The sequence below is a fragment of the Melospiza georgiana genome, chromosome 7 (assembly GCF_028018845.1).
Source record: "Melospiza georgiana isolate bMelGeo1 chromosome 7, bMelGeo1.pri, whole genome shotgun sequence".
In the NCBI taxonomy this organism is placed as follows: domain Eukaryota; kingdom Metazoa; phylum Chordata; class Aves; order Passeriformes; family Passerellidae; genus Melospiza; species Melospiza georgiana.
In genome coordinates, this window is record NC_080436.1 from 14,246,027 (window position 1) to 14,262,429 (window position 16,403).

Below are 16,403 nucleotides of genomic sequence, written 5' to 3' on the forward strand. Positions count from 1 at the left end.
GCTGCCGCCGGGGGGGCGCTGCCGCCGGGGGGGCGCGGAGCGGCCCCGCCTCAGCCCTCTCCCCTCACGGCGCCGCTCCTACGGGACCGGGGTCCCGCCCGCTCCCCGCGCCCCCGGCAGAGGCAGCGGCAGCGGGAGGCGGAACCGGGCTCACGCGCCAGCCGGGGGCCGTCCCCGAGGCAGCCAACCCGGGCGCCGCGCCTTGAGGGACCTGTGCGAGGGCCAACCCGCGCCCTGCTCCCAGCCCGCCTCGGCCGCAGGGCGGGACTTCCGCCGCCGGGCCCACGCGCGCCCCCCAGCTCGTGCCCGCGGTCGCTGTGGCGACGCGAAGCCGCCGCGAGCCCGTTCCGGAGCAGCGCCGCCCGCCAGAGCCCCCTCACGGCTCCGCCCTCTGCGCCCCCCTCACGGCTCCGCCCTCAGCGCCCCCTCACGGCTGCCCCCTCTGCGCCCCCCTCACGGCTCCGCCCTCAGCGCCCCCCTCACGGCTCCGCCCTCAGCGCCCCCTCACGGCTCCGCCCTCAGCGCCCCCTCACGTCTGCCCCCTCTGCGCCCCCCTCACGGCTCCGCCCTCTGCGCCCCCCTCACGGCTCCGCCCTCAGCGCCCGTCCCGCCCGCACCAGCCTCAATCACATCTTTAAAAACCAGCAAGTCACAAAGTAGTCATTTCTGTTCAGAAACAGCACGATATTTATTTAACATCTTTATATATTTATATATATATAATTTTTTCTGCATTGCAGATTGTGTCGAGTTTTATACATCTCTATTTACAATGATTTAAAATAATTATATTTCTTCTCTGGCAGGTATTTACAAAGTCAATAGTAACTACATTTCACATTTCAACAAGTCAACAGCATGAACCAGCTCAGTAAGACAGTTAAGATAATGGCTTACATGCACCAATAACATGATCTTCAATACGTGCCTTCTTCAGGACTAAGAATGAAGACTTTCCCTGGTCCCCAGGTTAAAGGACATTATACAGCAGAAGTCACGGTTACTGAAAACCTCTTTGATTTAGTCCTTCACCAGTACCGAATCTCGAAGGTCTGGGGCTCACACCAGCAAGCAGGGCTATGCTGGTCAAGAGGGGCTCACACCACCAAGCTATGTCCTTTTGCCTAGCCTTGTGTCCACAGAAGTGGGCTATGTGCTGCTTATGCTCCTTCTATGAGATTAAATAATGCTAAAGTAGTAAAAATCCTCAGAAACCTTAGTTCAGAGAAACAAACTTGGTATGATGAAAAAAGTAAGAAAATAATCTTTTAATCCTCGCAGAATGTTTGTTGGTTTTTTTTTTTTTTTTTGCTAGTAAAACTGAGAGCAAGTCCTGTATTCTTACAAGGACAAAAACAGATCAAAAACCTCATTGTCAAGTACAGGAATTACAAATTTAAAAAATGCAGCATGGGGTATATATCAATTTAGCTGTTGGGATCTTCTAATAGCAAATAAAAGCTACCATAGTAAATCTAAAATGTATTAAGAGCAGCTGATTATTAAAAATCTTTATTAGCTTTTTCCTGGAATCTTCAATATGAAAAAAGTGTTAAATGACTCTGTTTTATTTAATCATATGGTATTTGTCCATAAATAACCAGCTAGTAATTCCCACCCCTAAAGTATTTACTATGTGCAAGAAAACAGAAGTAATCATTGAACACTGACACACACACACATCACACACCCCAGTACTAGGAATCTATTACTATTTTGACATGTTTATTTTATCCTGAGTGGTTGTTAACTCACATCTACTGTATACTTGAAGCCACAAAGTTTTTACTACTTGCATTTTTCATAAACTAATAACATGAAATTCTAGCACGACCACAGTAACTGTCTAAACAGAAAGAACAGTGTCAATAGCCAGTATTTCTGTTACTCCCAAGTATTTGTTTTAGAACTAAAGGTAAAAGGTTGCTCTACTTTTTCTGTTTCATGATCAGTTCTGGGGAGGATGAGGACTCAAACACATAGGATTCACTACTGATTTGTAAGGAAGTTTCCATGACAAAGCACCATAGAGACACTTTACCAGCAGATACTTCTAAACAGAAATCTCCCCCTGACCATTTTGCCCTCTAAAATCAAAACCTGTGAGAATTCCAAACCACATTTTAAAGCAATTTGAATGTTGACTCCTGAACAGATTATTAATCACTCATTAAAAAGTTGTATCAGAATGCAAAGACAGTCTTCTCTAAAACCGCTTAAACCTTACAGACTGTAAAACACTGGGAGCTCACGCCCAAGTGGCTGCTCAGTAAAAGTTGATCTCATCACTCTGCTCATCATGCACAAGGTAAAATGTAGGGCAATGTTTTACTGTATGGATACAAAGCTTTAATATACATCTGTTCCCATCAAGCTCCTCACAGGAAAACCTTAAGAATCCTTTATGATAGAAGGGACAATTTATGGAGCCATTTTTAATTCAACTGGTCCCTCAGATACTACCTTTGGTAAAATCTGATGAACACAGTTAAATAAAATTCAGGAAAAAGTATAGCCTAGAGAAAAATAAGTAAAAGGATGGAATCAAAGTTGTACTTTTTTTCACTAAATCTCAAATACAGATGATTAAAATGGGACAGATTTTTCTTCATCTTTTTCTGAAGCAGTAAGGTACCCTTATGACTTGCACAGCTTTCTTCTAAACTTTTAATATCACAGGCCTTGACACTCGACAAACCTACTAGGCAAGTTTATCTAAAATGGCTGGCAGTTGTTTTAAAATCTTGTTCCAAGATTTATTTTAAATAAAATTTCATAATAACTACATGGGAAACCTGGTAAGTATCAGTCTTGCAAAACTACTTACTATTTCCAGGAACAAACCAAGTTGCTCACAGCTCACCATCATCTTCCACCTTTGTGGAAGAGGCAGGCAAGTATTTTGTCTCTTCAGCTGTCCATGACAGAAATTTTGATAGACTGATACATGTAGTCACTAACACAACACCCATGTCCTGATTTACTACCCCAAATCACCAACAGAAAACTTTTCAACAGCAAAGTTTATCCAACTGCCAGTTAGGAAAAAATAAAAATAATGAACAGAGATTAAGGCCCATATGCTAGAACAAAACAGCATTTAAAATACTGAAGATAATATAAAATATAAAAAATTATATAAATCAAGAATGTGATGCAAGTACAGAGGATCTGGCTTGTTTGCTTAGCATGCTTGAAAAGGAGTGATATTTTGCAACTTTAGTCCTGCAATAATCCTAAACAAGAAACTGAAATAAAAGAGGTACATTTACTCTTCTGATGAAAACTATTCCTATGATATAAATACTTGTTACAAATGACATCTAGCTGATGGCTTTAATGTCATGTTAAACATGCCAAGGTAGCAAAATCTTTGGCAGTGAGAGAATTTAAGGATAAGATTATTAGATCTACTAACATCAAAATAATTTCTTTCGTGTGCAGTACATACGTTTCATTCAAACATATTCTATTCTATTTTCCCCACCTCCTCTAGGATTGAGCGCAGTACCTATACTGTGCAGCTTGGTTTTTATGATTTTATTCAAAAAGTTCTTCTTGATTCTCTTTTAGACTTCAAATTAATTTAAATTTGTAAGCCAAGATAAACATGTCTTGTTTGTGACCAAAGTTAAAATGCTGAACACTTAGAGGAGATAGCCATTGGTTCATGATAAAATAGGACAAGTTCAAACTCTTAGGTTAAAATACAGCCATAGCATAGAATTATCTATTCCAAAATTAATTTTTCAAAATATAATTCTCTGAACATGTTATACATTAAATATTGAGGAAAATTTCCCTGGAGCTACAATTTTCCAAGAACACTAATAAACTTCATTAAAGAAGTAAAACAAACCACATAGTATCTGAAGACAAAAAGCAGAGTTGGGGTCACCTTACTGCAGAGTAGCTTTACCAGCACTAAGATGCAGGTTTCCCCCTTAATCTTGAAAAATACGTTCCTATTTACATACAGTATACACACAGTTGAGGCAATTGATTGTCAACACGTGACAAATGTATGCACCTACTCACACACAAGTAAACCTCACATGGTGAGAAAAAACCCTGTCCCAGTAAACTCCAGTATTCATAAGTAGTGCAAATAAATACTTTGTCAGAAAATATTTTTTTTTCTCACTATATTGATAACTTTAATTACTTTAAAGCTAGCAGGAGTATGTTGGAAATGCATTTAAGACCAACACACTTGCAAACTACAAATACTAGATCTAATGCTTACTGGCTGCAACATTATGTTCAGCATTACAGAATGAAGTATACTGTTAAAAACTTCAAATTCACATCAGAAAGGGTGTTCAAAGAAATCTGCATTTAAAATGGACAGTGATACCCAAGTATGCATTTTGTAAAATTTTCCAAATTTTCCAAAACTTAAGGGGTAATACAGAAATTGAAACGGTCATTTTGCAACAATAATTTTAATAGGTATTTTTACTGCATCACTTTGCTCTCTGCTGAATGAAAATATGGTTCACCTTTCAAACACCTTTCAACCAAAAAGCTGCTCACAATAAATCCCTGAAAAGGATAATCAAGCTAGAATTCACAATCTCAACATTTTGTATTTTCTTAAAATGATAAAGTAAAAAAAAAATATATATTGCAAAATGACAGCATATTGTGATGTGTATCAAGGAACATTTCATTTTTCCCTACTGAAGTATATGGATACAATAGAATCTACCCTTCCTCACCTAAGAATTGCATGTATGTGCATGCTTGCACATATATGGAGGGGAAAATCATAATTTTCTGCTTCTTGTCCTTTTATAATGTTGCAGTTGCACTCAAACAGTGCAGAAATCTAAACCTAGTGCCTCCAGTAAAAACTCAGCAGAGTGAATTTAGGATAAGGAGGTTTGATTTAAGTCTAAACATTTGTCACAGGTGTCAGAAAATTTAAGTATGTTTTGTACTTTGTTTAGTATTTAGCATATATAATCAGAAACCCAGCAGATTATTCCCTCCACCCATATCCCAAACACTTTTAATTTTATTTCTGTCACAGTACTTTGGAATGCACTGAACATAATGTATAAAGATTTCCTATGACACCTTAGAGTGGTTTGAAACACAGCAGTAATGATCAACATGATCCACAGCACTGCAGAGCCTCCTACTACAGCCGGCTTGGAGATACTTGGGATGACTCCATTGGGAAGGTAAATGTTCAACAGTGCTTGGCTGAAAAACAACAGAACAAGCTCCCACAACTGAAACACTGCACTGAAAGGGTAATTTTTGAGAAGTCACAGATGTACCACATCAGCAGATAAAAACCATATTTTTTTTAACAGGGATAAATTCGAACTCTTTTCAAATAGCCTGATACAGAGTAGATATATATACACAAGAACAAACCAAAATACAATGAATGAAACCAGAAAAAAAGGCACACGATCAAAATGAGAAGTGTAAAAATAATTTAAAAGGTAGTTTGACTGAAGTTTTTGACAATTTGAATTTACACATGTACATTTGACTTCCCTATCTGAAGTCAGTAAAGCCATCTCACTTTCCTGAAATAGTTTTTGAAGTGTGGGACCCCACAGAAAAAAACCTGCTTTTAAAAAAGGTTGTAAAATTTGACCTGATGCCAATTAAGTGCCCTAAAACTTCTGGAGAAATGCATCTAATGACAAATATAGAAAGTAGAGAATCTTGCTAATGAACAACTTTACTTTTTAAAATACTAAGTTTAAGTAATTCTTAGAAAATTACCTGACACTCCTGACCTTTTCTTTCCCAAATATTTAAGCAAACTTCCTTTCTGATAGTCTCTACAAAGTATAAACTTGGTACTTCCAGTCATGACTTATCAATTGTCTCCACTAGGAAAATTTTATTTTATAAAGAAGATTTTAACCATATACAGCTTTTGATATTTCTACAGAAATGTAACCCTTGGAGCTTCATCTCAGCATTGCCTTAGTTCCATCTGTGCATGACTGGTGGTCCTTAAAAACTATTTTCCATTTAGAAGCTGTCAGGTTTTTAAATAGAGTCATTCTGATGACTCTATTTACTCTTTACCTGAATTTCTACATCAGATGCCACTAAATTCACTTTATGAATATATGATATGAAGACTAGGCTAGCAAAGTGACTCATCAAACCACAAAAAAATCTTAAAACATTTTAATGAATTTTAATGTCAATTTGAAAAAAAATCTCTTTTAAATAAAGCTTAAAAAAAAAAATCCCCACCAAAATCAACTATCAGCAATACCACACCATGTCATTCATTGTTCTGAATATCTTAAAGAGTATCACTCAAAGGCAGCCTGCTGTTTGTAACTGCTTACATTTATCCTTCACAGTGACAGTGAAACAAAGTGCCCACATAAAAACTGTAACTCTTTCCTGGAGGTTTACAGTTTGTAAACTTCCAGGATATCATACAGGATTTGAGCAGAGAGGATGAACTTTCCCCTTGTCTATCAATCCAAAAAGAGATACAGAGAGATGGAGAGAGAATGACAAACATTCTCCAGAGTAACCAGAAATGTGCTTCTAAGCAGTGTCCTCTAACATAAGTACCAGCCAGTGCCCACACACCAGTCATATACATTCGAGGCTTGGCTCAATGGCACGAGTTCTGCATTTTCTAGACCAGGGCCAATCCACAAAAAATAAGAGTTAAAAAAACTCAAAAGATTATATATACCAAGGCAATGAAGTGTGATCCTTCTGGGGAAAAAAAAAATATGGACTGTCAGTACCCCTTTGCACAAACGGCATTGCTAGAAAAGCATTTCACATTGAAACTTCAGTGTTCCTAGCAAAATATTGTCTCTGTCCCTGAGACAGCACCTTGAGAGTATGGTCTGTCTGAACTATAGGATTCCTCAAATGACTCCACCACTGAATTCAGGGAGATTGAGAAAGCAGCTGAAAGGGGTGGGGGTGCCCCAACAGCCACGGTACAAAAGACAGCAGTCTGAGAAATACTCTTTACCCGAATACACCTTTCAATTCGGTGATCAGCACCTCACAACAAAAACAGCAACAACAAAAATGAAGCAGAGCTAGCCATTATTTCCTGGGGAAGTAGTGTCTCCTTCCCACTTACAAATCCAATTGCCTTAACAGCATGGTGGCGTCTAACTTTTAGTCTAAATGCAGAATGACCCTGTGTCCTGGAGGGGAAGACATGTAACATTACAAATGGCTACAACGCCATTAGCAGTGCATTGTAACCTACATTATCAACCTAGAATCCTGTCTCCGAGGGAATATAGCTTCTTAATATGCATGTCTCAGTTGCTGAACATCAAAAGCTTCTGGGATGAGAGACTGGGGGTAGTCAAGAAAAAACTACCCTCATTTAATGCAAAAAGTGCTGTAGGCAGCCAGGAGCAGCAATGACAATCCCCTCCCCAGAATTGATTGCACAGACTCAGAGAGGTCCAAAGTCACACTAGAATCTCTGAGGCACTCCTGGTTCTGAGAAAGACAAGTCAGGATCCAGTAGTCTTTGCAGCACTGTAGACCGAGAAAACAAACCCGTTTTTCTATTTCTTAACAAAGCCAAAGCATCATCTCATAGGGATCACATTCACCATTTCCGCCGGTGTCTCCAGTCTCACAGTGTTGAAATGGGACTGATCAGCCTACGATGGATTGCACATCACCCAAAGAGAAAGGAAGGCATGGAAAAAGGCATACAGTACATGATATACTGCTTCACAACCATGTTTACAAGGGGGAAGGAGGATGAAGGTGAGGGAAGAATTATTGCTGTTTCAGTAATACAGTATGATAGCTAAACCAAATGAAACGAGATCACAACAGTCAGTATTTTCACACTGTGGGATGATGGTTCATGTTCTGCCTACAGATGAACTTGCCAGGGATTAAGAGGGAAGAGGGAATACTAAGGAAGGGAGTCAAAGTTACACCTGGGATATCAGCTGCATATTGAAACTTGGAGATCGAGACTGCTTGGTTAGGGGAGCTCCTGGGGAAAGGAGATCTTTACCTTCCCCAGCTTGGCCTAGCCGGTCCTCCTGTAGGCTGATAGTTGAAAACCGATTGGTGTTGCCAGCTGCTAGACTGGTAAAACCCTCTGTGCCAGCTCCAACACTGGAGCCCGCCTGACTGCCATTCACATAGTCAAATGATTTACTGGAGGAAGCACTGGCGGTCCTGATCAGGCCCAAACTGTTGGCTTTTGGCACTACCTGCCCAGCAGGCAGGCTGAGGTGTTTCTTAGTAGGTGTCATCTCAATCATATCTCCATCCAGGTCAGAGGATTGGTGAGTGTACTGCTTTCGAGCTACTGAATCCCGAGGGCTCTCAGTGGATTTTGCTGCCGAAGAGGTTTCTTTCTCCTTAGCAGAACGCCCACTTGCTGTTTTCCTTAAGCTGCTCTTCTGGGATACAGAGCATACAGGTTTGGTCCCAGCTGGCTGGCTGCTGAGGGAAGCTCCTGATGAAAATCCTTCATCAGCATCATTAAGGTTTACAGACTCCTCTCTTCCATTTACACCTTCAGTATCTATTAAGAAAAAAAAGAAGCAACCAAAAAATCCCCAAACCAATCAGAAAACAGAGAATGCATTCAAGTTACATGAAGACAATGATGTGCACAGAACATCAAAACAAACCTCATTTGCTAATCCACTTGGATTCCACTTGCTTAATTATTTTTGGGTTCTCAGCCAATTTTCCTGCCATATTTAACAGAGTCTAACAGTAAGTGCTCCCTGAACTTGATTAGCCTTTCATCTGTAACACTTTTATCAGTCAGAATATTGGTTCCAAACTTTGTCTATAAAACAATAATTGGGCCCCATTTGGGTAATTTGTTTTATCTTGGTCTGCAGATACTACTACTACCCATTCTCCTACTACATGCTGTTAAAAAAAACCAAACTAAAACAAACCCAGCACCCTTTCAGTCTATTTTTATCCTATTTTGAGGCAAGATCTAAGGATCTCTTTCAGTCAGAGTAAGTTCTGGTGAGTGCTCAGTAAGCTTCAGAATTAGGCCACTTCCTACGCCAACAATCACAATGTTCCAACAGAGGTAGAAGGCTTCTCTTGTGTGTTGCTCACACTGTGAACAACGTGACCATACTTTCTATTGGAGATTAACCTAATTCCTAGTTCTCTCTTCTCCAAAATTCAATCCTCCTTGAATTTACAGCAATGCCATCCAGGTATTTCTACCATATTTACTTTTATCTCAACATCTACATTTTTCAGAGAAAAAAAAAAAGGAAACCCTTGCATTAAGAGAAATTAAATCTCTGAAACATTTTATGTTATAGACTGTGCTTTTGACTGGAATCTAAAAGGAAAATAAAAGCATTACAATATTATTTCTTAAATCCTTATTTTTAGGCTTATAATATGATTAGGGCTGCACACAAATACTTTTTATCTTTTAATCTTATTCCAGCTTTTTTCTAAGGTCCAAGTTCTCAGAAATTATTGTTTTAGTAGAAAACAGTAGCATTCAAATTTCAAAACTAAAAATGGAGCAACAGTTTTTGCTGCATGTATCTCATTTCAATAAGAAAAAGGCGTAAATTTTAACCATGTTAGCAAAAAAGGAGTCACTCAGACTGTAAGAATTTTGCCTTTCTTTGTAAAAGTTGTAGAGTGTGATTATTTGGAGAAATACAGATCCAGCCCAGCTAAAGCCACTGTGGTGCTCTACTGTTAAGATTGTTGAACCCAGCTTGCTGCCAAGCAAAGACACATTTAAATCTTTTTTGCAGAATGGGAAAAACATAGTGGCAAATATCTGAGAGAGTCTAACACTTGAGTGGAAGCTCATCCTCTCATGCTGAGTGGTAGCTAAGGAACATTTTACATGTGGCAAACAGAACAGACAGAAAGCTTTTGGTGTTGCCGCCTCTGTGTAGCGGGAATATAGCCTGATCCCATTTCACATTTCTGAGGTGTAATGCAAACCCAAAACTTTACAGGGAGGTTTCATTACTCTGCTCTACATTTACTACTTCTTTTCAGGAAACTTTGCCCTGGAATTACCATTGCTGTGTATCGGCTTACAAAAGATATTTAGACACCTCCAAATCAAACCACTCTCAGCCTCTCTCAAAATAATTCAATGAGAGATGATTCTGTAGTTTTTAATAGTTCTATTTGGCTCATTGGCCTCCCAGAAGCAGAAAAATAACATAGTTCATGTTACTGCAGTCTTTCTTCCTTGGCTAAGCCTTTTGCCTTAGAAAAAGATGGTCCTTAGGTTCCCAGAGCAATTATTAAAATGAAGGGTGCGTTACTTGCTTTAACTTCCCCTAACCATATTTAAAATATATCCCTTCCCCACTTCCTGACCACCTTGTTTGGTAAAACTAGGCCTTCCTCTTCTCCTTGACACATACGTGTCTTTTCTTATACTAGATAGTGATATATTTTGTTCACAATCCACACTGACATTCCCCCCTCCAACCTTCCCACACACAATCAAAGTTACAATAAAAGTCAGACATTACTGGAGCATACCAAAAGCAAGACCACTTTTTCAATTAACCAACATTTATGTTTCTTTATATAACCATGCAAAGCTGGATGAAAGCATATTCAGTTACAAGCAGCAAGAGAAGCAGCTGAAGCCCCCTCTCAAGCCCTTCTTACTCAACATAATGATGTGGAACTTGTAAGAAGTTGTCTCCAGACAACACTGCTAAGATTTTTATTATTACAAGAACATGAGTAGTTTTCAAAGTTTATGTTAAAGCATTGCTGAGTAACAGGATGCTGAAGCACATGTCCTATTCAGGGACTGTGAAGCAGTCACACTGAAAAAGTGGCATTTTATGCATAGGACTTAAAGATAAGACTGAGAGGGGTTGTTGCAAGCTTTTGGATGCTGCAACTATACAGAGGCCCAAGCTGCTCAGCAGTGCTCGAAAATGAAGAAGATAGAGAAGATAACATGCAAGAGAGTTTCTGTCTAGTCAGACCCACATACCTACAGAAGTTCCCAATGGGATTAAAGTAATTCAGCAAACACATTCTTTTCCTAATACATCTTATTTTTCCTCTAAAAACTGCCCTCAGATAATAAAAAATGTTTGAGTCCTTACATACTCTGGGAAGGAAAGCAGAATGATGTAACAATGAAGTTTTCTCTCTTTTTTTTGTTTGTTTGTTTTTGGTTTTGTTTATGCTCCAATAGACCAATAAGACAATTTCAAAAGGAAATAAAATCTAAAAATCTACTCCCTTCCAAATGCTCTTTATTTTAAGGCCAAAAGAGAAAGTGACAGTGCAGCACAACAGAAATCATATCCATTGCACTACAGTGTGTATTCAAGACTCCCACTGTTCCTTATCAGAATAAATCTGTAGTCAAATAATTTGCTATTTGTACATATTGTACATATTTGTACATACACAACTAGTACTTTAGATACAGACTCAGTGTTCTCCACTGACCCAAAATAATGCACAAAACCGCAGCTGCAATCACCCAGAAGCAGAATAGCTTGCACTGCATTACTGAGTCATCCCTGAAGTCTTTTTCTACTTAAGGGGGTCAAAACACTGATCTGAAGAAGGAGTTTTATACACCTTTTTAAAATTACTTTTAGCATGTTTATCCTTCCTATACCTGAAGATTGAAAAGTCACTAGAAGCGATCAGTGTCTCCTTGTGCTGTTTGACATCAATCTGGTATTTGTAAGAAAGAATTTTCTGGCTGAAGCTTTCTGTGAAATCAGCATCAGAAAACAAACAGAACCCTGGATACACATCCACAATTTTATGATGATTATCAAGGCAAACTCCTTTCCTTGCCATTCTCCCAAGATGCTATCAGCTGGAAAACTCGGTTTGATCAAAAATGTAATTATGCATTGCTAATGTTACAGAAGTAAATGTTATTCAATCCATTTGTACTGAGGCAGAGAATGTGGAATGATGCCTTATCCAATAATATGCCAAATTATATCAATGGCTTCAAACAAGACTAAAATGCATCATCTTTATCAACTGCTCTTCCCACTTCCTGTCTGTCCCAGAAAGTTCTCTGCAGCTGAGGACTTCTCTATATCCTTCAAGTCATGCACATGCAAAGAGTTATAAAACAGAGTAAGATCAAGTGGAAAGTGAGTTTAAGAGAAGACAGGATCATTTACTGAGCATGCTCAAATTCATAATGCACCATGTAGATTAAAAACCTGCACTAAATATTTTTATGCCACTCTCTTCTACTCTTCATTGCTGGATAGCAACTTTGTTTAAGTTTAATGCTTCTGTGATTCTACAATTAAGTCTCCAAATTCTCTAGATTGTTTCCTGAAAAACAAGTCTGAAGAAGAAATTCATATCTGAATGTGCAAATAAATCTTATTCATGATCAACGAATGTCCTTATAGAGGCTGGAAACACCAAAGTTCACATACAGAAGAAGGCTTAAGATAGGAGAGTACTTGAAAATATGTTCAGCTAAATCTGTAAGAAATTAATTCTCATCTCTGAGGAGAAATCATTATTCAAGTTCAGTACTTGAAACTATGTCCTTCATCAAGGAAATCCTCAAAAGTAGATGAACTTAAATAAAATTCTACCACCTACTCCATCTGCTATTCTTGGCTGCCAAGCAGACCTCTGAAGCCCTACAGCATTTGTGTGGACAGCACAACTGAGAAAGAAAGAGTAATTGTTTCTAAAGTTTTTATCATTTCTTCCTGATAACACAAGCACTTTTCTGGTGCTTGTGGAGCAGCCAGTTCTAAATGAGTTGTACATATATGACATTTCAATGAAAAGATGACTGACAAATAAAACATCAGTAATTGTATACCTGTTTTAGATAGGCTTGACTTTCAATGGCAACAGGAGACTTCATTCTTGAAAATTTAAAAACTGCAGACTAACAAGACACTATTTCAACTAAAATGGAGCCAAATCCATTTATATTCTGTACTGTCTACTTTTCAGTGCTAGATTCATGTTCATCTGGTGCATATTTTTTCTTCTTAATATCAGATTAAACATGCTCAGTAATAGTTAGTTTCCAAGCAATCCCAAAGCTCTTGGATATTACCCTGTCTTTTTTTTTTTGTGCCATGCCAAGCAGTGTTTCACCACACAGAAGCAAGCCCCAGGCCAGCCCACACGATAACAAAAGGTAGTTCCTGACCTGATGTTAGGTATATAGGGGATGTGTGTATTGCAAAGAAAGCTAATACACCCTGGGATAGCGGAAACACACACTAGAATGGAAAGAAGTTCTGCTTGGGGATAGGGAGCCAGGATCCTCCTCCAGCAACTGCCTCACTGACTTCTGCCTCCTCATCTCTGTCCTACCCTCTGTTGTGGCTGCTGCCAAGGTGGGCTCCGGGAAGCCATGCTCAGGGGTCCTGCGCAGCAGCACCTCCCCCTCTTGCTCACGTTTGATCCCTAGGTCTGTGCAGCCGTGTTGGATCGGTGAGCCAGGAATGCTTGAGTCAGCCTCGATTGAGAAGTCAAAGCCATCTGGGATTCAACATATAACATTTTAGTGCTTTTCTATTCCTTTCTTGGCATTCCAACCCAGGCAGGGAAAATAGAAAGTTTATGCTGACATGGAACAAACACAAAACACTGCCCGTGCGGAGTTAGAAGTGGTGAGAACATCCACAGAAAGGGACAGGTGGGCTGTACTGCAGACCAGAGACCAGCAAACGAGTAGAATGGCTGAATAGAACTACAGTGAAGGCAAACACGACGCAGAGTCCTGAAAACAGGAGACAGCTACTTCTTGTCCTGGACATCCTGATTCAGCTGAAGACCAGAGGTCATCAAATCCTCTTGCACGTGACCAAGAAGAATAATAAAAAATAAAAGGGGAAAGGAATGCACCACAGGAAAATGTGCAATTCCTGTTTTCAGACTTTTTACTCTCGGTTGATTCTTATGTTATTTTCCTTTTTACCTTCATTGATTTATTAATGAAGTTTTTTTTAACTAATATTTTATACATGAAGTAACAAAGCTTTAAAAGCAGACAAAGTGATTTCAAAGCAAGTTTTTTGCTACACCTACACTGAAGATGTCATCACATCAAGATAAAGATCGCTACTTTTTTTTCTTCATACAGTCCAGCACATTTCCATATGATGTAAGTACACACTGAGGAAAGAGTAATTCTAAACTATCCAAACCTATTTTAGAGCTCCCCAATAAACTGGGTTATATGATGGCAGGTGTGATGTTCAGTTTGTTGCTCTCCCACTGCCATCAGCAGCTTTAGGCAGCTGGAATCCTATTAAGGTCTGGATGTTAGCATTCATTCCCTGAGCTATTTACAATGGGAAGCAGTTGAGTTTTAGTGCAGATTAAACAAAGAACTCAAATTCTAAGCCACACTTTATCCCTACAATTTCACACAGTGTTAAATGGAGAAAAAAGAAGTCTTAATAAACATTTTCCAGTTTCTCCATTTCCTCATCTACCTCACAGTTTATCACAAAATCAAAACCAAAACAAACACCCAAAATACTTGTGTTCATGCAGTGCTCTGAAGATGTAAAGTATTATATACTATTATGGAGTATCATTTTTAAAAACAAACAAACAAAAAGCCCCCCCAATGTTCTGTAAACATTCAAACTCAGAAGCCAGATTACAGTGATGATGATGATTACAGTAGGTTGCAATATGTGCTCCTGGCAGAGAAAGCTCACCTTCTCTCCTCCAGCGATGACGACGGATAGAAGCTGTTGTAATAGCACTCCGAGAAATTCTTGGAACTGTTGGAGTAACTTCTACTTTCAGTACCTTCTGGCCTTCTTGTGATGCATCAGGAGCATCAAAAGGCAGTGAATTCTTCATAGCATTTGCAACCTAAGACAAAAGTAAGATGCTGTACTACTACTGTCCTTGATTGCACTAATGGCAATATTGGATCTCCTGCCGGATACAGAAAGGAGAACAAGTAAGAATTGGTAATTATGTCAGATTCCCCTCAATGACCCCATGCCCAGGATTCAAGGTTGATTACATGGAAAAGCTCATCATAAACCTATTTGCAAAACCAGAGTTAATTTTCTCCATTTTTTTGAGGTAATTAATTTTGTTCTATCTTTGCCATCTGTAGTGACAGACGTTAACAACACATACAGGAAGGTCTCCCTCCAGAAGAGACTGCAATATAACAAGGCAAATACCATTTATGTTTGATGACAAGGGTGTCAATAAAACCAAGTCACAGCCCAAGCCAATGCAAACAGTCAGTGGCCTTGTGCACAGGGGGACAGGGCTGATTTCCACCACACCTTTCCCCATAACACTCCCCATTCCTCCCTAAAAACAAGCCAAACAGAACCTAACCAAGAGGATTAGACTGCAGGTACTTGCAAGATTTATTTAAGGGGAAAAAATTGCAACCTAAGCAATGAACATAAAGTTATTAAAATACAATTAAAATAGGTTTAATAAAGATGAGTGTAATAGCCTATTATAAAGTCAGAAGTTATGTTTTGCAGCTTTGAGGAGAACAAGTTACTTCTTTTGACTTTGATGCTTTAATTGCTTCTTTGAGTTTCCCATAAAATGCTTTTGGGATTAGAGGTTTACTTTAAAAAAGACAAAAACAACTTTCCACAATGTCTCCTACTTTACAAGTAAATTGTTCAAAAAAAGTGAACTTGTGTACCAGGTCCAGGAAAGCAAACTAGTTCTCTATGGCATGTACGATATTCAACAGTAACAAAGCTAATGCACACAAAGTGTTACTTCAAGCTTCAAAATCCCCCCTAAACCACAACCCATAAAATGAACACACCTTGATTTTCCAAAATCTTCTACTCGCTGAAAGCTGCTACCTTTTTTGAATAGATACCCTTGTCAGGGTACCAAAAAAAAAAAATCTAAAAATTCATAGCAAAAGACTTTTGCACCATGACAGGAATCGTGACAGAGCATTTCTGCTTGTTGAACCTTTTAACAGCTGGCCCTTTCTAGCAGCACAAACTGTACTTCTGGGGACTGAGGAAAACCATATGGAGATAAAAATCAATGCACCAGTAAATCTTTGAAACAATCTAAACAACCAGTCTGAATGAGTCACAGTCCTTGTCTGACAAAAACACCCTCAAAACCACGATCTTTCAGGATGCAAAAACACTTGCTCACAATGTCTAATCCAGCCCTGAAAGGCAGGAAAACAAACACACAGCACAATTCAGACTTGGCAAGCCAAGTCTGCAGCTATCAATGACAAAGGAAGGTTGGTTTCAGGCCAGATATCCACTCTTGCCTACCAGAAAGGAGCTCTAAGGAAAGAACATTCAATAAGAGCAGTAAGTGCATCAATAAAATACATTGTCACAATAGGGACTTGCTGATCCATGGTTCCTGTGCCCTGGACTTGGAAAACCTGTGTGTCTGTACTCTGAAGACTGGGATTTCTG

At 39.2% G+C, this 16,403-nt stretch overlaps 1 protein-coding gene across 5 annotated transcripts in view; it reads right to left on the reverse strand.

Moving 5' to 3' along the window:
- Positions 1-663: 663 nt before the first annotated feature.
- The window catches only part of HYCC2 (hyccin PI4KA lipid kinase complex subunit 2), a 50,280-nt gene continuing 34,540 nt past the window's right edge, over positions 664-16,403 (reverse strand). For 4 of the 5 annotated variants that reach the window (XM_058028162.1, XM_058028160.1, XM_058028161.1 and 1 more), the window contains 3 exons: positions 14,676-14,835; positions 13,318-13,485; positions 664-8,527 (listed from right to left, as the gene is read on the reverse strand). In XM_058028162.1, the coding sequence (XP_057884145.1) occupies positions 7,923-8,527; positions 13,318-13,485; positions 14,676-14,835 (933 nt within the window). In that variant the 3' untranslated portion in view covers positions 664-7,922. The remainder of the gene's footprint in view (positions 8,528-13,317; positions 13,486-14,675; positions 14,836-16,403) is intronic. The other variant, XM_058028164.1, reaches the window with a different exon arrangement.